Source organism: Anomaloglossus baeobatrachus, chromosome 3, assembly GCF_048569485.1.
Source record: "Anomaloglossus baeobatrachus isolate aAnoBae1 chromosome 3, aAnoBae1.hap1, whole genome shotgun sequence".
In the NCBI taxonomy this organism is placed as follows: domain Eukaryota; kingdom Metazoa; phylum Chordata; class Amphibia; order Anura; family Aromobatidae; genus Anomaloglossus; species Anomaloglossus baeobatrachus.
Window position 1 is genome coordinate 434062811 of NC_134355.1, and position 25422 is coordinate 434088232.

Here is a 25422-nt window from a genome sequence, read left to right on the forward strand (position 1 = left end):
GCGGCCCGTCTGTTTTTTTTTCGGATGCGGCACGCTACTGAGCATGCGCAGTGGAAAAAACCACATGCGGCGGGCGGATGCGTTTGTTTCCGCATCACGCCGCATCCGGCGTCCATAGGCATGCATTGAAAAATGCGCTGCAGCGGCGGGATGCGGTTTTTTTCCCTGACAAAAAAACGTTGCAAGCTACGTTGCCTCCGGCCGCCGCTTTAATTAATTTTGCCGCATCTGGAAAAAAACGGATGCAAAGCAATCAGGCACAATCCGGTAACAATGCAAATCTATGGGGATAAAACGGATGCGGTACCGGATCCGTTTTACCCGTTTTTTTCGGATTGTGCCTGATAGAAAAAACCTGATGTGTGAAAGTAGCCTTAGTGCCGTATTGTGCCGCATTGGCTTGCGTTTCGTCCGTTTTTTGCCGCATGCGGCAGATTTAGCCGATGCGGCGGCTGGATGGAACGTTGCCTCGCACGTTTTGTCCGGCAAAAAAAAACGCATCGCGCCGCATCCGTGCGATGCGGCGCGATTTGTAATGCATGCCTATGGACGCTGCATGTGGCATCCTGCGGCAAAAACCGCATCCGGCCGCTGCATGCATTTTTTTCCACTGCGCATCCTCAGTAGCCTGCCGCAAGCGGCAAAAACATGACTGGCCGCATATTAAAAACTTATGCAAAGGATGCGGTTTTGTCGCCGCACCCGTTGCATAGGTTTTAGAGCCGGATTGGCTAAAACCGGAGGTGTGAAAGCAGCCATAGAATGTAAGGAGCTTAGAGAAGACGTGTGTCAAGGCTCCAAAATCTCACAGGAAACTATTCTAATGTCTTGTCAGACTTACCACAAAATACACCAAAATTATCTCATACTTAACCAAAAATAGTTACTGGCATGTGCCAATATAACTGGACTAAATATATGCTGTATGCCGGCAGATTACTGGTATTCACCTACACAGCCATGAGATGGTGCAAAGAAGAAATTGGTGTCTAGCATTGCCCTCACTCCTCTAGGTTTCTGTTGAATTGTGTTTACGCTGTAATGTCTTTCTGTAATTATACTCCCTTTATTGTAAAGTGCTGTGAAATATGTTGGCACTATAAAAAATATAAATTATCAAGAACGGCGTTGATCAAGCCAGTCTTTCCTGATTTGATATTTTTTTTTATACAAACTTTTGATTTTGTTTTCCACTACTTAAATTGAAAACTATACATGTTTGGCAACTATGTACTCATACTGGCCTGTGCAAATTTACTGCTATGTCAGTTTTGACCATATAGTGGTCTTTTTTGCTAAGGTGTTTATAGCAGATATTCAGTTTTTGAGGAGTTCTGAGACTTGAAATAGAAAGTAATCCAGCTGGGCTCAACAAAAGTGTTTCTTTATTCTTGCATAGACACAGTGCACAATTAACGTTTACGCGTTTCTGGCATAACGCCCTTAGTCATAATGTATGGTTATGACTAAGGGCGTTAAGTCAGAAACGCGTTAACGTTAGTTGTGCACTGTGTCTATGCAAGAATAAAGAAACACTTTTGTTGAGCCCAGCTGGATTACTTCAGTGCTTACTTAGCGGCTAGGGCAGGGCCGATTTCCGAGTCTGGGTGATGACAAGGTCAGGTGGCGGTGAGCTGGATTTCCAAGCATACTTGAAATGGTTTTTAACAAATTTCTTCTTTGCTCTAAAACCACCTCCAAAAAACTGTGCATATATCCCAAGGAACAATTTCCTAAACCAAGTTCCACTTGAAATCTCGCCTTTTGACCTCTGATGGGTTTACATGGAGAGATTTTAAAAGGATTGTATCCTACTTGGCAACACCTTCATAAGGGTACCTGTCAGTTCGAACTAACCTATCAGTAGGGACTTGTGTGGGCCAAAAATCCTTGCCTAACCATCCTTGTCTAAAAGTGTGTAATAGCAATATCTCCAGCTCATGGAGATCTTGCGCATCTGCATGTCTGCTTCCCGCACTGTCGCTTGACCTCTGTAGCCTGGTGTTTGCCTCCTGAATTCAGAGGTGCACTGCACATGGTCAGAAATGCAGGGGTCTTCGGATTATGCGCAGTGTGCTTGTAAAGCAGACAAGCGAATATCCAGCTAAAGAGGCCAAATGAGGCTGCGGGAATGAGACTGGAATTATATTATCACGCCCACAGGGGCATGATAACGTGGGAAGAGGGCAGACTAGTCTGGGTGAAACAACTCCCTTGCGATTTAGTCACAGCCCTAGGGAAAATAACTTATAAATCCTTTTTTTCAAACATTCCTTTTACACGATATTACACACGGATGGTTAGGCAGGGATTTTTTGCTCATTCATGCCCCTGCTGCTAGGTTAAAAGGCATATTGGACCTGACCGCTTCCCTTTTAACCCCGTGACTTGAACGATTTTTATTTTTTCTTCAATTCTGACCAGTGTCACTTTGACAGGTTATAATAAGTGAGAAAAACTCTGGCACACTAAATGAAAAATAAGAGAATGGAGATTGTGTTGATGCTTCAAGTGTATATTTATTTGTGCAAGGATCAAAAAAATTCATCCAACGTTTCGACCGCGTGTTTTATGGTCTTTGTCAAGGATGGAATTTATCTAAATGCAAGATGAGTAGGATGAATGCTATTTGACAATTATTCGTCACAATGAATCATTGGATAGATACGCTTGAGATCCTTATGCATCAAAAATTGATAGGTAGTCGATAATGAAATCAGTTTTCATAAATGGGACCCCATGTAAGTCTGAATGAGGACATGCAAAGTACTTGTACACTTTGCTTTAAAGGACACATTGGAAAGAATTGGTAGTTCTATAAAGGATATTCTCCTTTTTCTTAATCCGGTATGAATGGGTGAGAAACCAGAATAAGGCTATGTGCGCACTTACCGGATTTTTCTGCGGATTTTTTGCGGTTTTGCTGCATGTTTCGCTGCAGAAAATGTTCATAACATCTCTGCAGTGAATCACCAGCAAAACCTATGGGCAAAAAAAAATCCTGTGCGCACTAGGTGGAATTTGACAGCTGCATGTTTTGCTGCGGGATTCCCGCAGCAAAAACAATTGCATGTCACTTCTTTTCCGCACGTCGCTGCGGGATTTCACTCCATTGACTGCAATGTTAATCGTGAAATCCCGCAGGGAATAACGCAGGAAGCAAATTCTGTGCGGTTCACTGCGTTTTCCAGAGTTATTCCCTGCGGTATTTCGCGGTTTACCTCCGGTAATGTACATCGCCTGTCTGTGGTTTTGCAGGGAAGTGATGTCATTACAGGAAGAGGAAGCCGTGCAGAGAGTAAACACACACAGATCAGACACACACAGACATCACAGACACAGACACATAGAACACACATAGAAAGAAAACGGAAATATAGAAAACAAAGAATGTGGGCTCCGCTGTATATTTACCTTCCAGCCGAGGTAAGCACACAGCGGCGGCCCGGTATTCTCAGGCTGGGGAGGGAGAGGGGCAGGGTTAATGTCCCCCGCCTCATTCCCACCTCCCGCAGCCAAGAATATCAGCCGCAGCTGCCCCGGGACTGTCGCATGCATTATGCGGCAGCACCGGCGTGTCCCCGGCTCTTCCTGCCGCCGTGTAGCAGTGGCATCAGGGTAATACAAGGGGTTAATGGTGGTGGATCACCGCCATTAACTCCAGGCTTGATCATGGCAGCGTCTATCTGACAGCGGACTTGATCAACCCGTAAGTAAAGTGAAAAAACAGACACCGAAAAATCCTTTATTTTAAATAAAACAAACAAGCCTTGTTCACCATTTTATTAACCCCTCCCGCACCAAAGCTCTGGCGTAATCCACAGGTCCTGCGCTGCTTCCATCCAGCCGCGACTGTCACAGACACAACGCTGAATGAATGCAGCAGACAGCAGAGGTAATTACCGGTCATTTCCCACGGCCGGTAATGTGAACTCACTGCCGACCGTGGGAAATGCAGCGATCTATCCTCTATCTATCTGTCTATCTATCCCTCTATCTATTCTTCTGTCTATCTATCTACTATCTCAGAATTAAATGACTTTTTTTTTTTTTTTCTTTCAATGTGCTTTATTGCATTGAATGCAATAAAGCACATCCCATCCCGCACGCGGCAAAACCGCGGCAATACCGCGAACAATACCGCGGTGAAACCGCAGCAAACTGCGGCAAACCGCATGCGGTTTTCGGGTGCGGTTTGCTGCGTTTTTTTTACCGCGGGTGCGGTAATCTTTGAGAGCATGCGGAATTTTCTCAAGAAGATTCCATTTCCCAGTGCGCACATAGCCTAATTGGTGATATAAGAGAAACGCGTCTCTCAAAGACTATGCAGAAAACCTTGTAGGGTACTTATGGGTAAATGAAAGGACAGCCAAGCTGTGGTGATGTAGGTCTTATCTGTGGTGGTCCAGGGTAGGGGCCCTCAGGAGAGTGTGCACACTTGCATGTCCTCATTCAGACTTACATGGGGTCCCACTTATGAAAACGGATTTCATTATCAACTACCTATCAATTTTTGATGCATAAGGATCTCAAGCGTATCTATCCAATGATTCATTGTGATGAATAATTGTCAAATAGCATTCATCCTACTCAAATTACATTTAGATAAATTCCATCCTTGACAAAGACCGTAAAACACGCGGTCGAAACGTTGGATGAAATTTTTTGATCCTTGCACAAATAAATATACACTTGAAGCATCAAAACAATCTCCATTCTCTTTTTCATTTAGTGTGCCAGAATTTCTCTTATTGTATGCTTTTTTTTTTCTCTGAGCACCTACCGTTCACACAATGAGCCAGGTAGAACTATTTCTACTTTGACAGGTTATAACTCTGGAACACTTCAACGGATCCCGGTGATTGAGTTTTTGTTTTTGTTAAAGTTATATTCATAAAATATATTTTTCTTCATCGTTCCTTATGGGAGACCCAGACCATGGGTGTATAGCTTCTGCCTCCGGAGGACACACAAAGTACTACACTCAAACGTGTAGCTCCTCCCTCCGGGCTATATACACCCCCTGGATGACAATCTAACCAGTTCAATGCTTTGTGTTCCAGGAGGTCACACACACACACATGCATTTTCTGATTTTTCATTTTTAAGATTTTTGATTCGAAGATATGGAAGAAAAGCGGGTCCAGTCTGGACTCCCGGCATGTCCCTTCTCACCCCACTGTGTCGGCGGTGCTGTTAAGGTTGACTTTACAAGGCTGGAGCCTTCACATGCCGTGCTCCTTCACCATCCTCTGAGGCTCTGGCTTGAAGTGGGAGCCATCACGGTCCTCTCTGCTTTGCAGGAGACCGGTCTCCATCCGCAGCCCTGTCAGGATCCTGCCGGACGGAGCGTGTAACCCCCCCCCCCCAGGGACATGGCCCTGCGTCTCAAAAGCTAAGTATTGAGACGTTTTTCAGGGGTCCCGGGTATATTTATTGTGGGGAGAGTGTGCCTTTTGACTTTGCTGTGAATTCCGGCCGGTTCTCTGGGTTTTTCCTGAGAACCGCGCCGAGGGTGCCTGCTCGTCGGCCGCATGTAAAAATCTAGGCCCCGGCTTCAGTTGCGGCCTAGTTTCGGTTTCATTCCCTCTGCATGTCAGCCTTGCAGGGGAACAGTGCGGCGCCGCCCACCGGCCGATCAGCAGAGGGGAGGACACTCCTCTCTGAGGAGATGTTTCCCTCCCCTGTATCTCTCCTTGGCCCTCCGGATTCCCGCTCTTGGGCTAATCCCCGCCCCCCCTACTGACCATGCATCAGCCCCCTTCTCAGGGCGCCTCTGCTGCTCCGAGCTCTGCAGAGCTCTCAGAGCATGTTTTAGGACCCCGTGCTCCTAAACGGAGACGCAGGGACCCTTCTCCTTCCTCGTCCCACGGCTCTGATTCACGAGCTGAGGTGCAGGAAGAGGAGGATACTTTTACTGTGGGTTCAGACGCTACCTCTATGTACCCCATTGACTTATCTGGGGGTGATGCGGATGTTAGTGATTTGATTGCATCCATTAACTCCGTACTGAACCTCAATCCACCAGTGTCAGAGGAACAAGCCTCTCTGGTAGAAATACACCAGTTTACCTCTCCTAAGAGAGCTAGGAGTACGTTTTTTAACCACTCCAGTTTTCAGGCCACTGTTTCCAAGCCCAGGGCCTGTCCTGACAAACGCTTTCCAAAGCGTAGTTATGATGACCGTTTTCCCTTTCCACCTGAGGTGGTTAAGGAGTGGGCTCAGTCCCCAAAGGTAGACCCTCCGGTGTCTAGAATCTCAGCCCGGACAGTCGTATCTGTGGCCGATGGCACCTCTCTTAAGGATCCCACTGACCGCCAGGTTGACCTTCTGGCCAAATCTGTATATGAGGCGGCAGGAGCCTCGTTCTCCCCATCTTTTGCAGCAGTGTGGGCTCTTAAGGCAGTCTCTGCCTCTCTGGCGGAGATACATTCCCTCGCCAGGGACTCTATTCCCGAGATGGTTGCCTTAACTTCCCAGGCTTCGGCCTTTTCATCCTACGCCATGTCTGCCATTCTAGAGGCTTCTCACCGCACGGCGGTGGCTTCCGCTAATTCTCTCGCGATCCGCAGGATCTTGTGGCTTCGAGAGTGGAAAGCAGACGCTTCTAAGAAGTACCTTGCTGGGCTCCCCTTTGCTGGGTCCCGGCTGTTCGGTGAACAACTGGATGAAATTATTAAGGAAGCTACTGGCGGGAAGAGTACTTCCTTGCCACAAACTAAAACCAGGAAACCTGTCCAGGGCAGGAACCAGTCGAGGTTTCGTTCCTTTCGTTCCTCTAACTGGTCATCCTCTAAGCCCTCAGCTTCGTCCACTACCTCAGCCAAGGATCGTAAACCCAACTGGCGCGCGAAGCCGCGTCCTCAGAAGAACGGAGGAGCCGCTGCCACTAAGGCAGCCTCCTCTTGACTATCTGGCTGCGCCAGCAACGTCCTTGGTCGGTGGCAGGCTCTCCCACTTTGGCGACGTGTGGTTTCAACACGTCTCCGATCAGTGGGTGCGGGATATCATCTCCCACGGCTACAAGATAGAATTTTCTTTCAGCCCGCCAAACAGATTTTTTCTGTCTGCTCCCCCCTGCTCCAAAGCCGCCGCCTTCTCACAGGCCGTGGCATCCTTGCAGGCCAATGGGGTAATTGTTCCGGTTCCCGCCCGGGAACGGTTCAGAGGTTTCTACTCAAACCTTTTCCTAGTCCCCAAGAAGGACGGTTCCTTCCGGCCCATCCTGGATCTCAAGCTTCTCAACAAGCATGTTCAGGTGCGGCGCTTTCGCATGGAATCTCTGAGATCGGTCATTGCCTCAATGACCCAAGGAGATTTTCTAGCATCCATCGACATCAGAGATGCCTATCTGCATGTGCCTATTGCGGTTTCACACCAGCGTTGGCTACGCTTGCAATCGGAGAGGAACATTTCCAATTCGTGGCTCTCCCCTTCGGGTTAGCCACGGCCCCTCGTGTTTTCATCAAGGTCATGGTAGCAGTGGTTGCGGTCCTGCATCTCCAGGGGTTGGCAGTAATCCCCTACCTGGACGACCTTCTAGTCAAGGCCTCATCCAGTGCAGACTGCCAGTGGAGTGTCTCGCTCACTCTCGCCACGCTTGTTCAATTCGGGTGGCTTGTCAATCTGCCCAAGTCCACTCTGACCCCGACCCAGGAACTTGCGTACCTAGGGATGCAATTCGAGACTCTGCCGGCACTTGTGAAGCTGCCCTTAGTCAAACAGCAGTCCCTTCATCTGGCGGTGCGCTCTCTGTTGAAGCCCCGCCGTCATTCCATCAGGCACCTCATGCAGGTGCTGGGTCAGATGGTGGCGTCAATGGAAGCGGTTCCCTTTGCCCAGTTCCATCTGCGTCCCCTGCAGCTGGACATTCTCCGCTGTTGGGACAAGCGGACCTCTTCCTTGCACAGGCTAGTGGCTCTGTCGCCACAGACCAGGAGCTCTCTTCAGTGGTGGCTTCGGCCCCTCTCTCTGTCACAGGGACGCTCCTTCATGACTCCGTCATGGGTAATCCTCACCACGGATGCCAGCCTCTCCGGCTGGGGAGCAGTATTTCTCCACCACCGAGCACAGGGCACTTGGACTCCGTCCGAATCAGCCCTCTCGATCAATGTGCTGGAAATCGGGGCTGTTCTTCTAGCTCTCGTAGCCTTTCACAGGTGTTGGCGGGCAAGCACATCCGAGTCCAGTCAGACAACGCGACAGCGGTTGCCTACATCAATCACCAGGGCGGGACTCGCAGCCGCCTGGCGATGTTGGAGGTTCAACGAATCCTCCAGTGGACGGAGGACTCCAAGTCCACCATATCCGCAGTCCACATCCCAGGCGTAGAAAACTGGGAGGCCGATTATCTCAGCCGTCAAACCGTGGACAGCGGCGAGTGGGCCCTGCATCCGGCAGTGTTCAGGTCAATCTGCCGCAAGTGGGGCACTCCGGAAGTGGATCTAATGGCATCCCGGCACAATAACAAGGTCCCGGTTTACGTGGCTCGCTCCCACGATCCTCAGGCCTTCGCAGCGGACGCGCTGGTTCAAGATTGGTCTCAGTTCCGTCTGGCCTAGGTGTTTCCCCCTCTGGCTCTCTTGCCCAGGGTTCTGCGCAAGATCAGAATGGAGGGCCGTCGGGTCATAATCATTGCTCCGGACTGGCCCAGGCGAGCTTGGTACCCAGATCTGCTCCGTCTGTCCGTAGAAATGCCGTGGCATCTCCCGGACCGCCCAGACCTTCTCTCTCAAGGTCCGTTTTTCCGCCAGAATTCTGCGGCTCTCAGATTGACGGCGTGGCTCTTGAGTCCTGGATCTTGACGGCTTCAGGCATTCCTTCTGAGGTCATCTCCACTATGACTCAGGCTCGGAGGTCTTCCTCGGCCAAGATTTACCACAGGACTTGGAAGATTTTCCTGTCCTGGTGTCGCTCTTCCGGCCATGCTCCTTGGCCGTTCTCTTTGCTGACCATTCTGTCCTTTTTACAGTCCGGTCTGCAGCTAGGACTGTCCTTCAATTCCCTTAAGGGACAGGTGTCGGCTCTGTCGGTATTATTCCAGCGGCGTATCGCCCGACTGGCTCAGGTGCGCACCTTCATGCAGGGCACATCTCACATCATTCCTCCTTACCGGCGGCCTTTGGATCCCTGGGATCTTAATCTGGTCCTCACGGCCTTACAGAAACCCCCCTTTGAGCCTCTTAGGGAGGTTCCTTTGTTTAGAGTTTCACAGAAAGTGGTTTTTCTAGTAGCCATAACTTCTCTCAGGAGAGTCTCTGATTTGGCTGCGCTCTCTTCGGAGTCACCTTTTTTGGTGTTTCACCAAGACAAGGTGGTTCTCCGTCCGACTCCGGAGTTTCTCCCTAAGGTGGTGTCTTCTTTCCACCTTAACCAGGACATTTCATTGCCTTCCCTTTGTCCGGCCCCTGTGCATCTCTTTGAGAAGGCGTTGAATACCTTGGATTTGGTGCGGGCGCTCCGAATCTATGTCACGCACCGCCGCTTTTAGGCGGTGCACCTCACCTTTTGTGCTAACCACGGGTCAGCGCAAGGGTCTCTTGGCTTCTAAACGGACCCTAGCTCGTTGGATTAGGTCGGCCATCTCTGATGCCTACCAGTGTTCTCAGGTGCCCCCTCCGCCAGGGATTAAGGCGCACTCGACCAGAGCGGTCGGTGCCTCCTGGGCTTTCAGGCACCAGGCTACGGCTCAGCAGGTTTGTCAAGCTGCCACTTGGTCTAGTCTGCACACCTTTTCGAAGCACTACCAAGTGCATGCTCATGCTTCGGCAGATGCGAGCTTGGGCAGACGCATCCTTCAGGCGGCTGTCGCCCATTTGTGAAGTTAGGTTTTGCCTACTTCTCAGTTTTGTTTATTTCCCACCCATGGACTGCTTTGAGACGTCCCATGGTCTGGGTCTCCCATAAGGAACGATGAAGAAAAAGAGAATTTTGTTTACTTACCGTAAATTCTTTTTCTTATAGTTCCGACATGGGAGACCCAGCACCCTCCCTGTTGCCTGTTGGCAGTTCTTGTTCCGTGTGTTTCACCGGCTGTTGTTGTAGACAGAGGTTCCGGTTTTTCCGAGTTTTACTCTCTCTACTTATGGGTGGATGTCCTCCTTCAGCTTTTGCACTGAACTGGTTAGATTGTCATCCAGGGGGTGTATATAGCCCGGAGGGAGGAGCTACACGTTTGAGTGTAGTACTTTGTGTGTCCTCCGGAGGCAGAAGCTATACACCCATGGTCTGGGTCTCCCATGTCGGAACTATAAGAAAAAGAATTTACGGTAAGTAAACAAGATTCTCTTTATGTTTATTTGTGAAAATATAGGAAATTTAAGGAAAATGTAGCAGTTTTCAAACTTTTATACCCTTAAACCAGAAAGTTATTTCACATAAAATATTTCCCACATGTACTTAACATCATCACAAGTTTTGAAACTTAACCTTTTTTGTTAGCAAGTTAGAAGGGTTCATCAGCAATTTTCTTATTTTTCCAACAAAATTTACAAAGCCAATTTTTGAGGGACCACATCACAGTTGAAGTGACTTTGGGAGGCATAGGTGACCGAAAATACCCAAAAGTGACACCACTCTAAACTGCACCCCTTATACTGCTCAAAACCATATCAAAGAAGGTTATTAACCCTTCGGGGCTTCACAGGAACGAAAGCAATGTGGAATGAAAAAATGAAAATTTTACTTTTTTCCCACAAAAATGTTACTTTTTAGCCTCACATTTTTCATTTTCACAAGGGTAACATGAGAAAATGCACCATAAAATTTGGTGTGCAATTGTTTCCTCAGTACAGTATACCTTATATGTGATGGAAAACTACTGTTTGGGAGCTCGGCAGGGCTCGGAAGGGAAGGAGCGCCATTTGAGATTTTGAAAGCAAAATTGGCTGGAATGCTGTCGTGTTTGGAGAGCACCTGATGTGCCTAAACAGTGGAACTCCACCACGCATGACCCCATTTTGGAAACTAGACCCCTCAAGGAATATATCCAGATGTTTGGTGAGCACTTTGAATCCCCAGGGGCTTCACAGAAGTTTATACTGTTGAGCCATGAAAATAAAGTACATTTTTACCACAAAATGGTTACTTCAACCAGTATTATTTTTTTTCACAATGGCATCAGGAAAAATTCACCAGAAAATTTATTTTGCAACTTCTCCTGAGTCGGTCGATATCCCATATGTGGTGGTAATCAACTGGATGAGTTCACGGCGGCAGGGCTCGAAAGGGAAGGAACGCCATTTGACTTTTAGAGCACACAATTGTCTGGAATAGATAACGGATGCAATGTTTTGTTCAATGGAGAACTATGTAAGATCCTGTTTTTTTGCGGGACAAGTTGATGTTTGTGCTGGCACCATTTTCGGGCACATAACATTTTTGGATCGTTTTTATTCTCATTATTGGTAGGTAGAATTAACATGAAACAGGAATTGAGTTTTGCAAAAAAATGTTTCTTGCCGCTCACTGTGTGGTAAAAGTAACACAGGTTTATTCAGGTCAGTACAGTTACAGTGACTCAAGATTTATCTTTTTTTTTTTCTTTTGGTTTTTTCGCTTTTACACAATAAAAATAATTTTTGTAAAAAATGTTTTGGGGGGTGTTGCTATATTCTCAGAGCTAGAACTTTTTTTAATTTTTCCGCTGATGGAGCTTTGTGGCAGCTTTTTTGCAGTACAGGATGTAGTTTTCAGTAATACCACTTTTTTTTTAACTTTTTCATTGCATTTTATGCCACTTTTTTTGTCTCCTGTATAAAGAAAAAGCACTTTTTTTGCCACTTTTTTTTGCCGCATTTTTGTTCTAAATTGTTCATTGTAGGGCTTAAAAAGTGTGACACACCATGTCTGGCTGGACCTGGTGATACCAAATACGTGGACAAAGATTATATCTATATCCATCTAGTCTCTGTGGGTCTTTCACTTTTCCTAGTCTGCTCGCTGGTATAATACAGTGCTATACAGCACCATGGTAATGCATTATACTGTGTCAGGCTGCAGGTCGCCTGTCAGATCCTGCTGCAGGCTTTTTGACAGGCCACCGTACATGGCAGACCTGGAGGTCATCATGTGACATCCGGCGGCCATGACAACCCTCGGCTCCCCCACGATCATATCACCGGGGAGTTGGGAGGTAAGAGGGAGCGTACTTCTTCTCTCTCACTTCTTTGTGCTGTGATTGCGGCATGTAGAAGATTGCAAAGGGTTAACATCATCAGGAGCTGATCCAGTCAGGTCCTGATGTCTTAAGTCAGAACTACCGTTCTGCACCGGAAACTCAGACTTTGGGGCACTTGGGGGTCTCGCTCCCCTCCTGACCGCCGACTTATACGTTGGCACTGCACAAAGCCCAGCAAGCACCAAAGTATGTTTACAGTCGGCGGTTCTGAACCGGTTAAAGGGAATCTGTCACCAGGGTTTTGCTCCCCACATCTGAGAGCAGCATAATGTAGAGACGATACGTATTCCAGCGATGTCACTTACTGAGCGGTTTGTCATTTTGATAAAATCAATGTTTTCTCTGTTACAAATCTAGCAGTTATACAGAGCTCATGAATATGCTGGACTACCTGGCAGCAAGACAAGTAGTAATGATAAAAAGCACTGATTAATCAGCAGGAGATTATCATCCCTAAACAGATTCTCATTAAAGTAAAATAAGCTATAGTTGTTCTCTTACATCAAACTACATCCACATTGTGACTCATTTAGTTTGATACAAATTTGCAAACAATATTCCCATAAACTCTCATCAAGGACTGTTCTTGCTAGTAAAATCTAGTCCCAAACAAATTACGGTAGTTGCAGACGGCGTAGTCGATTGTGTTGCTTCCAGATAACCTTCCTGCATTTTTCTTTTGTTAGGTTTTTTTTTTGTTTAATTTTATGAATTCATGTACAGGGAAGGTATAGGGAAGGTGTACTCCAATCTATAAAAGTTATCTTATTTTGCACTAGGTTTGTAAAAGTTAAATCTGTTCGTCCCATTGCTTGGACTCCCAACAGGTCGCCAAAATAGGTAACCTTTACACTGTAAATTTTTATTTTTTTTTTTCCCCCAGGCTACAAGAGCGCAGATACAAGCGAACAGAGAGCACACGTAACCTCTGGTGAGTGTTACATATCCACAATGATCAAACTATAATATCCAGTGGATGGGTACTTACCCTTCCATACCACTGTAAGATCTTATAAAGACACCAACACGTGGTGTTACATTTATATACGTTCATAATTAGAGCAGCCATAATTATTTAATGGTTTATTTGAACTGACATTTAGAAGACGTGCTTGTCTTCAATGGCCTTTTGTAGAGTTCACGTTTGAGAGTTTTGTAAGGTTCTCTGCATAGCCTAGCCTTAACATAGATTAACGATGAAGTGCTATTTGGAACTTGGCTTATCATGTGAGTTTGCAAAATCCTTTTCTAAATGCAAGCCATGAGAGGTCATAGGAGTGCGCCTCGCAAAGGACTTGCTAACTCGTTAACATAACTTCATAATTAACCTATTCAGATCTGTGTAATGTATTTACACGGTTGGATGGGGGGTATGATTTATTTCCTTTTTAAAATCTGAAATTAGTACAAATGAGACTATATTCTTCATGAACCTAAAGCATTTCAAGGGCATTCAGAAATGATTTCAAGTGTATTTGGGGATAAGATTTTCATTCCAGTTAAATACTGTACTGCATCAGATTTCTAACTTATAGAATACTAGTTGTAGTACCCGGCGTTGCCCGGCATAGTAACTCATCTCTCCCCGTGTCAGTCTCTCCCTTCCGTCTGCCTGCTATTGTCTGTGTCCGTCTCTCCCTTCCGTCTGCCTGCCACTGTCTGTGTCCGTCTCTCCCTTCCGTCTGCCTGCCACTGTCTGTGGCCGTCTCTCCCTTCCGTCTGCCTGCCACTGTCTGTGGCCGTCTCTCCCTTCCGTCTGCCTGCCACTGTCTGTGGCCGTCTCTCCCTTCCGTCTGCCTGCCACTGTCTGTGGCCGTCTCTCCCTTCCGTCTGCCTGCCACTGTCTGTGGCCGTCTCTCCCTTCCGTCTGCCTGCCACTGTCTGTGGCCGTCTCTCCCTTCCGTCTGCCTGCCACTGTCTGTGGCCGTCTCTCCCTTCCGTCTGCCTGCCACTGTCTGTGGCCGTCTCTCCCTTCCGTCTGCCTGCCACTGTCTGTGGCCGTCTCTCCCTTCCGTCTGCCTGCCACTGTCTGTGGCCGTCTCTCCCTTCCGTCTGCCTGCCACTGTCTGTGGCCGTCTCTCCCTTCCGTCTGCCTGCCACTGTCTGTGGCCGTCTCTCCCTTCCGTCTGCCTGCCACTGTCTGTGGCCGTCTCTCCCTTCCGTCTGCCTGCCACTGTCTGTGGCCGTCTCTCCCTTCCGTCTGCCTGCCACTGTCTGTGGCCGTCTCTCCCTTCCGTCTGCCTGCCACTGTCTGTGGCCGTCTCTCCCTTCCGTCTGCCTGCCACTGTCTGTGGCCGTCTCTCCCTTCCGTCTGCCTGCCACTGTCTGTGGCCGTCTCTCCCTTCCGTCTGCCTGCCACTGTCTGTGGCCGTCTCTCCCTTCCGTCTGCCTGCCACTGTCTGTGGCCGTCTCTCCCTTCCGTCTGCCTGCCACTGTCTGTGGCCGTCTCTCCCTTCCGTCTGCCTGCCACTGTCTGTGGCCGTCTCTCCCTTCCGTCTGCCTGCCACTGTCTGTGGCCGTCTCTCCCTTCCGTCTGCCTGCCACTGTCTGTGGCCGTCTCTCCCTTCCGTCTGCCTGCCACTGTCTGTGGCCGTCTCTCCCTTCCGTCTGCCTGCCACTGTCTGTGGCCGTCTCTCCCTTCCGTCTGCCTGCCACTGTCTGTGGCCGTCTCTCCCTTCCGTCTGCCTGCCACTGTCTGTGTCTGCCTCTGCCTCTCTTCCGCCTGCCTGCCACACGCTATCTGCATATGTATAGTGGTCTAAAAATAAATGTGTAAAAAATTTGGCGTAGAGTCCCCCTATATTGTGATACATAGCGCAGATAAAGCATATGGCTGTATCAAAGTAACAGGAATCCTATGCATTTTTTTTAATCTAAATAATTTGAAAAAAACTGTGTGCGTGTTTACCCCCCCATCCCCTTCCACCCAATTTTGCAATTTAAATACCCAGCCGTGATAAAGCAGACGGGGGCTGGTATTCTCAGCCCGCGAAAACCCATAGTTACTGCACCCCCGCCCCCCACCAATCCCGGCACTTTACCTGGCACATTCAGATTTCTCTGTTGCGGTAGTAATCAGTGTACTATAAGGGGGTTAATGACAGCTCACAGCTGCCACTAAGGCTGTGTGCACACGTTGCGTTATTTACCGCGGAAACGCTGCGTTTTGAACCGCAGCGTTTCAGTGGCAAATTGCATGCGTTCAGCTTTCCCAGCAAAGTGTATGGGAAAGCTGAAAAATCAGTGCACATGCTGCGTTTCTTTCCGCAGCGTTTTGGATGCCAAAAATCGGTGCGGAAAGAAAAGCAGCATGTCACTTCTTTTGTGCGTTGTGGCTGCGTTCTCTCCCCCATTGAAATCAATGATGTGGGGTCAGAACGCAGCTACACCGCATGGACCTGCTTTTTTGTTGCGGTCCGCGGGCTTTGTCGGCACGCCAGAACGCAGGCATTTACCTGGAAGTGAGGTAAAGAGGCTTCCTGTTGACCTCACTTCCTGGCAAAGCCCCCGGTGTCGCCAAAGTGCCCGCCCCGACCCCCGACCCCCCCCCCCCCTCCCGAAAATCCAACATGGCCGCGCGCACAGTAGCGCACCGGCCGCCCTGCTCCTATGTTATCTGTCGCATGTGCCTTGAGACATGCGACAGAAAAATGCACCCAGGCCCTCCCCGTTCACCCCCTATTCCCCCCGGTGTCATACATACCTGTCCGGTCGCAGCGCTGATCCCCCGCGGCCCCCTCCTCCTTCACAGCAGACGCCGGCCGGTCACATGTGCAGAGCAGCTGACAGCCAGCACAGTGTTCAGAGAGCTGTGCTGGCTGCTCGCACTCTGCAGCTGTGACCCGGGGAGAGTGGGTGCAGATTTTTGCACCCACTCTCCTCAAATGGAGGGTCTGCCCTCCTAGAAAATGGGGGATACGTTCCCTGAACGTGCCCCCATATTCTAGAAGGTCCAGAGCCGACGTGGGACATCCAAATGGATTTCTGCGGACCCATTTTTTTTATTAAATTGGAGAACAAGGGAATGATTTGGGGAGTGTTTTTTCTAATAAAAATTTTTTTGTTGTCTTTTTTTGCTTTTGTTTACTGTCAATTAGTTATGTCGGGTGTCTGATAGACGCCGTGATGTCACTAATTGCTGGGCTTGATGCCAGGTGACATTACACATCTGGTATCAACCCCATTTATTACCCCGTTAGCTAACGCACCAGGGCGCGGGATGAGTTGGGGCGAAGCGCCAGGATTGGCGCATCTAATGAATGCGCCACTTCTGGGGCGGCTGCGGCCTGCTATTTTTAGGCTGGGAAGAGTCCAATAACCATGGCTCTTCCCACCCTGAGAATACCAGACCCCAGCTGTCAGCTTCACCTTGGCTGGTGATCTAATTTGGGGAGACCCCACGTTATTTTTTTTTTTTATTCTTTATTTATAAATAAAAAAAAAAAGCCTGGGGAGCCCTCCAAATTGATCACCAGCCAAGATGAAGCTGCCAGCTGTGGTTTGCAGGCTACAGCTGTCTGCTTTACCCTGACTGGCTATCAAAAATAGGGGGGACCCCACGCCATTTTTTTCATTTTTTTTTTTTTTTTTTTTTATTGGATAAATACTAAGCTAGGCACCCTTTAGTGCCACATGAAAGGTGCTAAAGGTGCCAGCTTAGAATATGCAGGCGGGGGTGGGACGTTCTATATATTTGACATCCCTTCATCCATTGACGCTTTTTAGGCTGTGTGTCCACAATCAGGGTTTGCAGCGTTATGGGCGCTGAGTGTTTTCCCTGCGTCCATAACGCTGCGTTGTGCAGTAGAAGCACAGTGGAAGGATTTTTGGAGATCCCATGCCCACTGTGCTTCTTTTCTCCGCAGCATAAACTGACCGGTAGCGTGGCTTCCCGAGCCTCAGCATGTCAATTTATGCTGCGGAGACGAGAGTGTTCTCTGCAGGTAGCATAGAGCTCCACAGCAGCCTGAACCCAAATCGTGGGCATGGGCAGCTGCAGGAAGGCTGACACTGTACTAGACGCCGTGTCGCTGGATCATGGCCACATAGCCTTAGGCCCCTTTCACACGTCAGTGATTCTGGTACGTTTGTGCTTTTTTTTAAACGTACCAGGATCACTGACATACGCAGACCCATTATAATGAATGGGTCTGCTCACACATCAGTGATTTTTCACTGCACGTGTCTCCATGCGGCGTACCCGCGTGTGCGTGATTGCCGCACGGAGACATGTCCATTTTTTTCTGGCATCACTGATGTTCCACAGACCACGCAGTGGTGTGATCCGTGAAACACGTGCCAGAAAAAAACGTGCTTTTAAAATAAAAATCATTTTAACTCACCCGGCGTCCAGCGATGTCCTCTGCAGCCCGTGCAGCTTGCTGCTTCTGAGCCGGCTCATTATTGTCGCGCATATTCATGATGCACGACACAGCCGACCCGGAAGCAGCTGCTGCGGGGGTCAGCGCCGGCCGGATGCTGCACCGCGGGAGCGATCAGCACCATGGAGAGCGGGAGCGGGTGCAGGTGAGTTAATCTCTAAGTGCAATCACGGGCCACGGAGAACGGAGCCCGGATTGCACTTAGACAACCCATGTGTGATTCACGGCACACGGAGGGACATGTGCGTGTTTTACACGCCAGTGAAAAACGTCAGTGTTTTTCACTGACGTGTGAAACGGGCCTAAAAGTGAGAATATTGTTGCTACAGCAACTTTTTGGGTGAAGTAGCTGTGGATTCAAATTGCTTAATATACTCCTGAATAAAATCCTTGATGGGTGCAGATTCCAAAATGGGGTCACTTGTGGGGGTTTTCTGACTTATAGGTACCTAAGGGGCTTGGTGCGCGAAGTTTATTTCAACTTTTACAAAATTCAAATGGTGCTCCTTCCATTCCAAGCCCTCCCATTTATCCAAACAGAATGTGGAGAAGGAAATGACATCACAGGTTTTTTTTTCCAAAGGTCTGTGTTCAACCAACTTTATTAACACTGACAAGTCTTAAAAAACGCACCTAAAAAAACGCATGAAAAACGCATGCGTTTTCGATGCGTTGTTTCTCAAAAAGCATTGTTTACAATTCTCCCCTCTGCCAGAGGGTGCGTTTTTTCCGCGCGGAAAAAAAAGCAACGTGTGCACATACTCTAAGACCTGATTAGTAATTTGAGGCGTCTTGGTACTCCTCATTACGAATGATAAGTGAAAAAAAATTCTTTATTTTAAATAAAAATACAAAAAATACCACCCTTTTTCTCCAATTATTTAACCCAAACACCCAGTTGCGATGTAATCCACACTAGGTCCCATGATGATCCCGGCTCTACCTCCTAAAGTCACAGCGAGTGGGCATATTAGCATTAGAAAATGACTGCATGCTTCAGGCAGAGACTGACTGTGTGGCAGCTGTGAGCGGTGATGTCAGAGTTTATCTGCGGTCACAACTGGAGGTTCCCACGGTACCATACCTGTGACCGCAGGTATCACAGTATGGTAGGACTCTACGCCTTTTTTATTTTTCACCATTATACAGTGTGATTCCAACCAATCAGACACTTTCACACAGAGTGGGGGTATCAGCTGACTGCAACAATCTGCTGGTGGGTGGGGGAAGCAGTGAATATGTATGAGGGTTAATGAGCGGACCCAGAAGTAGTGTTAGGCTATGTGCGCACGTTGCGTACTAGCCCTGCAGAAATTTCTGCAGCGATCTGAAGAGCACATGTGCGCTTTAGATCGCTGCAGAAATGTCCGTAGTGAGCGCCGATTCCATGCGCTCTGCCTGCAGCTCCTCCCATAGACAGAGCAGGAGCTGCCGGCAAAGCGCAGGAAAGAAGTGACATGTCACTTCTTTTTACGCAGCGCTTCGGCAGTAGCCGAAGCGCTGCGCTCATAAACGCCACGTGCGCACGGCCCCTGCAAAATCTCCATAGATTGTGCAGGGGACGCAGGACGCATGCAGTTACGCTGCGCTACAAAGCGCAGCGTAACTGCATGTATTTACGCAACGTGTGCACATAGCCTTATAGCTGCGTGGGAGACTTAGGGTGGCTTTGCACATTGCAACATCGCACGTGCGATGTCGGTGGGGTCAAATCGAAAGTGACGCCGGATGTGACATTGTAGTGTGTAAATTCTAGATGATACGATTAACGAGCGCAAAAGCGTCGTTATCGTATCATCGGTGCAGGCTCCAATTTTTCCATAATTACGCTACCGCGACAGGTACGATGCTGTTCCTCGTTCCTGCGGCAGCACACATTGCTGTGTTACGCCGCAGGAGCAAGGAACATCACCTTACCTGCCGCCGGCAGCTCTACGGAGGGAAGGAGGTGGGCGGGATGTTTACATCCTGCTCATCTCTGCCCCTCCGCCGCTATTGGCCGCCGGCCGTATGACGTCGCTATGACGCCGCACGACCCACCCCCTTAGGAAGGAGGCGGGTCGCCGGCCAGAGCGACGGTCGCAGGGCAGGTGAGTGCATGTGAAGCTGGCATAGCGATAATTTTTGCTACGCCAGCTATCACAAGATATCGTACCTGCGACGGGGGCGGGGACTATCGCGTGCGACATCGCATCATCGGCTTGCGATGTCGCAACGTGCAAAGCCCGCCTAAGTATAACGGTCCTGCTCTAATTTCCCTAGCCCTTTTTACCACCATTTTACAGCAAAGTTTGGGTTCCCATAGACTTGTATAGAGTTTTGGCATCATGGCAGATGTTAGTCCGGTCCCGAACAGTTTTTTGTTCTGTTTTTTTTTTTTTGTTTTTTTTTTTTGTTTAAAATTCAGCTGAACCCGAATATCTGTGGGATCACCCATCTCTACTCATAAGTCATCTAATGTTTCTGCACAACATGTATCGTTTAAATATACTGCTTATACCGATTAAACATTTGCTGTATTACTAAAAAATATAATAAAGATAAGAACATCTCAAATATCTGTGCATAACTTTCAGATTTTATTTGAGTAAGGCTTAGAGGTACAGGCTATTAATTTGTTTTATTTTGGTATATGTCTACAGGTGCTGACAGGAGAGGATTTTCCAGGATAAGAAACAAGTCTGAGTGTGCCAGCTCACCCCCAAGTGTCGATAAGAAGCGGCAGCTTTCAGAGTCTCGCAGTGAAAGCATGTTCCCCAAGCAAACAGTAGTTAGCCCGGGACAGAGTAATACACCGAGAGGTATTTGTATGTCTTTTGTGTTTTGATTTAATTTAAATAACTGATGAAAATGTTGCAAGAAAATAATAAAGCTTTGCAAATTAGTTATTTGGTTCTGCAATCTACCCTTTCCAGAAGCCCTTATAGCTAGAGAGCTGACCTTGTGTCCGGGGCTCGAACGCGAACACTGACTTTTCACAGAAGTCAAAGTTCAGGTGCTGTTCGGATGCTGAATAAAGTTTGTTGAAAGGCTGCAGCCAATAAACAAGCTTTAAAGGTATGGGGAAGATGCCTGTACACTGAACAAAATAAATATTCAGTGGGGTCCCTCCTTAGTTTTGATAATCTGCGCAGGTAAAGTAAACAGCTGTGGGGCTGCAGACCTCAGCTGCCTGCTTATAATGAAAAAAAATGTTTGTAATAAATTATATATATATATATATATATATATATATATATATATATATATATATATATATATATATATATATATATATATATATATATATATATATATATATATATATATATATATATATATATATATATATATATATATATATATATATATATATAATATATTTACAAAAACATTTTTTATAATGTAAAATATAAAAAAAACTGTGGGGCGGGGTCCTCTTTTTGCTAACCAGCATTCGGCTGTCTCCTTTCCCTTGGGTGGTTATGACAAATAAAGGGACCCCCACGTCTGTTTTTTTTAAAATTTATTTAAATAAATAATGTAGGAAAACTGAGTGGCGCTCTTATTTTCTGATGAACAGCCAAGGTGAAGCAGACAGTCAAAGGCTGCAGGCCATTGCTATCTGCTTTTACCTGCTTGAGTTATTGAAAATAAGGGGGATCCCACGTAATTTTTTTTTTTCCCCCATGCATATGTTTGCAGGCCAAATGTCCTGCATTTACTCCGATGTTGCTTCTTTTTTCAGCCCCCTAGCCCTTACTAAAACCATTTTATAGCACCAAACTTTGGGTCTTCATTGACTTACATGGGGTCCGGGTTAAGTCCAGATCCTGAACTTTTATGTTTAATCTTTCTTTATTAAAGTAAATAAGACAATTGTCAGGAGAAAAAAAAAGTAAGATTTAAATAAGTGATTACTTTGTGTCAACTTACAGAGAAAAATATAAGCCACGTCCTAACTAATAAATCCTCTCTTACTACCATAAGGCACGCATAGGACATGTAACCACATTTTATAATACGAACAGTCTCCTTCCAAAGGAGAAATACGCCTCAACCAAAACGAGGCCACTGCCAAAAAAAAAAATTAGAAGATTTAACTAGAACCAGAAAGAAAAGAAAGTAGCAAGAGGGAAAGATAAGGAAAAGAAAAGGGAGGGGGGGAGAAGAGCAGCAGAAAGACAGGGAGGAAAGGCATGGTAGAGATTACTTCCCCAGTACTCGGACCGCTACATTGGACTGATGTGACACAGGTTATGAGTTACTAATAAGGTTCTGAAATGGTAGGGTATAAAGAGCCAGGGTCCCGGGGGTTCAGATCCTAAGGAATTTATCCACTGAGTCATTGGTTTCTGCCGTGAGGGACTCCATTCTGTGAATGGCCATCTCCGCAAACCACTCCCTCACAGATGGCACCCCAGTCGATCTCCAGTATCTCGGGATCACCATGCGTGCCGCTGTAAGGCTACTTTCACACATTCAGCTGTAGCAGTGCGGCACAATCCGGCGCTCTGCTGAAAAAACAAAACTTTTTTTTTTTTTTTTTTTTGCCGCCGGTTTAGTTTTTTCCAGCATTGACTTGCATTGGCGCCGTAATGTGCCGCTTGGGCTTGCGTTCCGTCCGGTTTTTGCCACATGCGGCAGATTTAGCCGATGCAGCGGCCAGATGGAACGTTCCCTGGCACGTTTTTTGCTCCGGCAAAAAAACGCATCGCGCCGCATCCGGCCGCTGCGGCGCATTTTTCAATGCATGCCTATGGATGCTGCGCGATGCGTCAAAAAACGCATCCGGCCGCCGCATGGAGTTTTTCACTGCGCATGCTCAGTAACGTGCCGCAACCGGAAAAAAAACGGACGGGCTGCATGTAAAAACTTATGCAAAGGATGCGGTGTTTTCGCCGCATCCGTTGCATAGGTTTCACAGCCGGATTGAGCCGCACTGCTAAAACCGGATGTGTGAAAGTAGCCTAAGACAGAATCTCACGAGGCCCATTTTCTGTCAGATCCTGAACTTTTAACTTATGTCGCCGAACCTTTCAAACCCAAACATTCACGGGTCCACTCATCCGTAGTCCTGAAGAGACCACTGCAGGCAGTCTCTTGGGCTCAGCTGTTTTGTGCCAACCACCTTGGCATTTTGCTGAGCCCAGTGACTGGCTACAGAGGTCAGATGAACTGTAACAATACAAGCCAGTATATTTTTAGACTTGGCAATTTAGGGGGCAAACATTTTTTTTCTAGAAAACCCCTTTAACACTTCAATCTTACTGCTTTGAAGTGTTCTAATGAAAAAAATCCATTTACTTAGTACAGCCCCTTGAGGCCAGCAAGTGCTTGTAAAGTGTTAAAAAGTTTTAAAGTGTAAAAGTACCCATACACCTTCAATTTCCCCAAACAAACATGCACTCTCAAGTTAATTGAGCAGGCTTGTGTTTTCATTGGTGGAAGAGAGTAAGGTTATTTGCCCACGAGGAAAGTGTCCTGCGGTTATATCTGCAGGACATTCAGCAGGCGCTCCCAGAAATCCGCACCAAAACTTTTCTGTTTACATGCTGCAGAAGTGCTGCGGAATGTCCTGCGGATATGCTGCGGTCATTCTGCATTGAGGATACAGTACCATGGCTTCAGCACTGCATCCTCAATGCAGAACAAGTGCTGAGTGATCGGGGAGTTCATACTTACCTCCATCACACAGCACTTCACTTTCCGGCCGTGTCTGTCAGCGTCTGGCCGTCTGCACTGTGCAGGAGAAGGTGGGCAAGCCTGAACTAGCTCTGGCTGTCACATGACCGGAGCTCGTGCAGGCCCCGCCCACCTCCTCCTTCCTGCTCCCAGCTCCACTGCCGTCCTCTGCACCGGAGGAAAGTGACTCCGGTGTCTATCAAGGCAGGTAAGTATGGGACCCTGCGGATAAATCCTCAGGAATAATGGACAAGCTGCAGATTTCTTTGTCGCTCTATTGGGAGACCCAGACAATTGGGTGTATAGGCTATGCCTCCGGAGGCCGCACAAAGTATTACACTCAAAAGTGTTAAGCCCCTCCCCTTCTGCCTATACACCCCCCGTGCTCCCACGGGCTCCTCAGTTTTTTTGCTTTGTGCGAAGGAGGCAGACCTGCACACATAGCTCCACAGATTGGTCAGCAGCAGCTGCTGACCATGTCGGATGGAAGAAAAGTGGGCCCATATAGGGCCCCTAGCATGCTCCCTTCTCACCCCACTCTTGTCGGCGGTGTTGTTAAGGTTGAGGTATCCATTGCGGGTACGGAGGCTGGAGCCCACATGCTGTTTTCCTTCCCCATCCCCCTCAGGGCTCTGGGCGAAGTAGGATCCTATCGGTCTCCAGGCACTGAGACCGTGCTTCATCCACAACTCCTGTGGAGCCTGCTGGATAGGAGCCGGGTACCGTTCAGGGACATGGCCCTGCTACTTGAAGGTACTCTGTATCCCTGTGGGGACCGTGCACGGCAACACCTCAGCTTTGCTGGGTGTGCTAGTGCACCGGGGACCGCGGCGCTGACCGGGTTAAACTGTGCCATTACACACTCAGCGTCGCTGAGTGTGTTTATATGTAGGGGCTACCGCGCTAACCGCCGCTGCCATGGGAAACTGCGGCGCGGCTGGGACTTGTAGTTCGCCGGGGACTTCGGCGCCGGCCGCGCTTTTACGGCGGCCAAGCTTATACTCGAGTCCCCGGCTTTCTTGCGGCCTAGTTTCCTTTTCTCCCGCCCTCAGCCCTGACAGGCAGGGGAAGGGCGGGACGCTGCACGGAACGAGCAGCACTGAGGGCTGGAGTATGATTTGCATACTCCACCCCCCTCACTGTGCACAGTGTGAGCACCAGTTCCCGCACGTTCTCGGCCACGCCCACGGCTCCCTCCTCTCGTCAGGACGCCGCAGCCATTCCTGTCAGCTCCTCCGACGCTGCAGAGAGGGACAAACCCTGGGAGACCCAGACACGGTCTCTGGTGGCCTCACAACCGCTTTAGGCGGGTGGTAAGCAGCACCTGTTGGTGCTAGCCCCATGGTGCTGTAGTGTATTGATACATTATTTGTTTATAGTATATTCTTTACACTGTATGAGCACAGTTCATTCTGGCTATATACCCTATTGTGTTACTCAGGGAAAACAATAGCATGGCGCCCACAAAAGGCAGGGGTGCCAAAACACAGGCTTATTATGCTGCCTGCGCCGCTTGTACGACCCAGCTGCCGGCAGGTTCCACTGACCCTCATTGTGTGCAATGTTCGGCCCCTGTGGCACTTATTCAGCCAGAGCCTCTGCTAAGAGGGGCCCAGGGGGAGCCACCTGTTGACGCTGTTCAGGTGACAGGGACGGAGTTTGCAAAACTCTCTGAGACTATGGCTAAGATACTAGAAGCCTTGCAGTCCAGGCCGGTATCTCAGCAAAGGGACTCTGTTGAATCATTGTTCCCTGTCCCCCCTCAGTTGGACCAACAATGTCCTCCCGGGGTATCTCATACATCCCAGGCTGACGGTTCTGACTTAGACCCCAGTCCCAGACCGACTAAGCGGGCTCGCTTAGAATTTCCCTCGACATCATATTGTTCAGGGTCTCAGCGGGGGGAATCTCTGGTTGATGATGCGGAGACAGCTGATCAGGATTCTGATCCTGAGGGCGCTCTCATTCTTAATACTCCAGATGGGGACGCCATAGTGAACGATCTTATTGCGTCCATCAATCAAATGCTGGATATTTCTCCCTCAGCTCCTCCGGCGGAGGAGTCAGCTTCGCAGCAGGAGAAATTCCGTTTCAGGTTCCCCAAGCGTACACAGAGTATGTTTCTAGACCACTCTGATTTCAGAGAGGCAGTCCAGAATCACCATGCTTGTCCAGATAAGCGTTTTTCGAAGCGCCTTA

General features: G+C 48.3%; 1 protein-coding gene across 4 annotated transcripts in view; it reads left to right on the top strand.

The window, feature by feature from the left end:
- DIS3L2 (DIS3 like 3'-5' exoribonuclease 2) overlaps positions 1 to 25422 on the top strand; it is a 571411-nt gene that overhangs the window by 58027 nt on the left and 487962 nt on the right. For 3 of the 4 annotated variants that reach the window (XM_075340408.1, XM_075340407.1, XM_075340410.1), the window contains exons 3-4: positions 13062 to 13109; positions 20202 to 20360. In XM_075340408.1, coding sequence (XP_075196523.1) covers positions 13062 to 13109; positions 20202 to 20360 — 207 coding nt within the window. The remainder of the gene's footprint in view (positions 1 to 13061; positions 13110 to 20201; positions 20361 to 25422) is intronic. The other variant, XM_075340409.1, reaches the window with a different exon arrangement.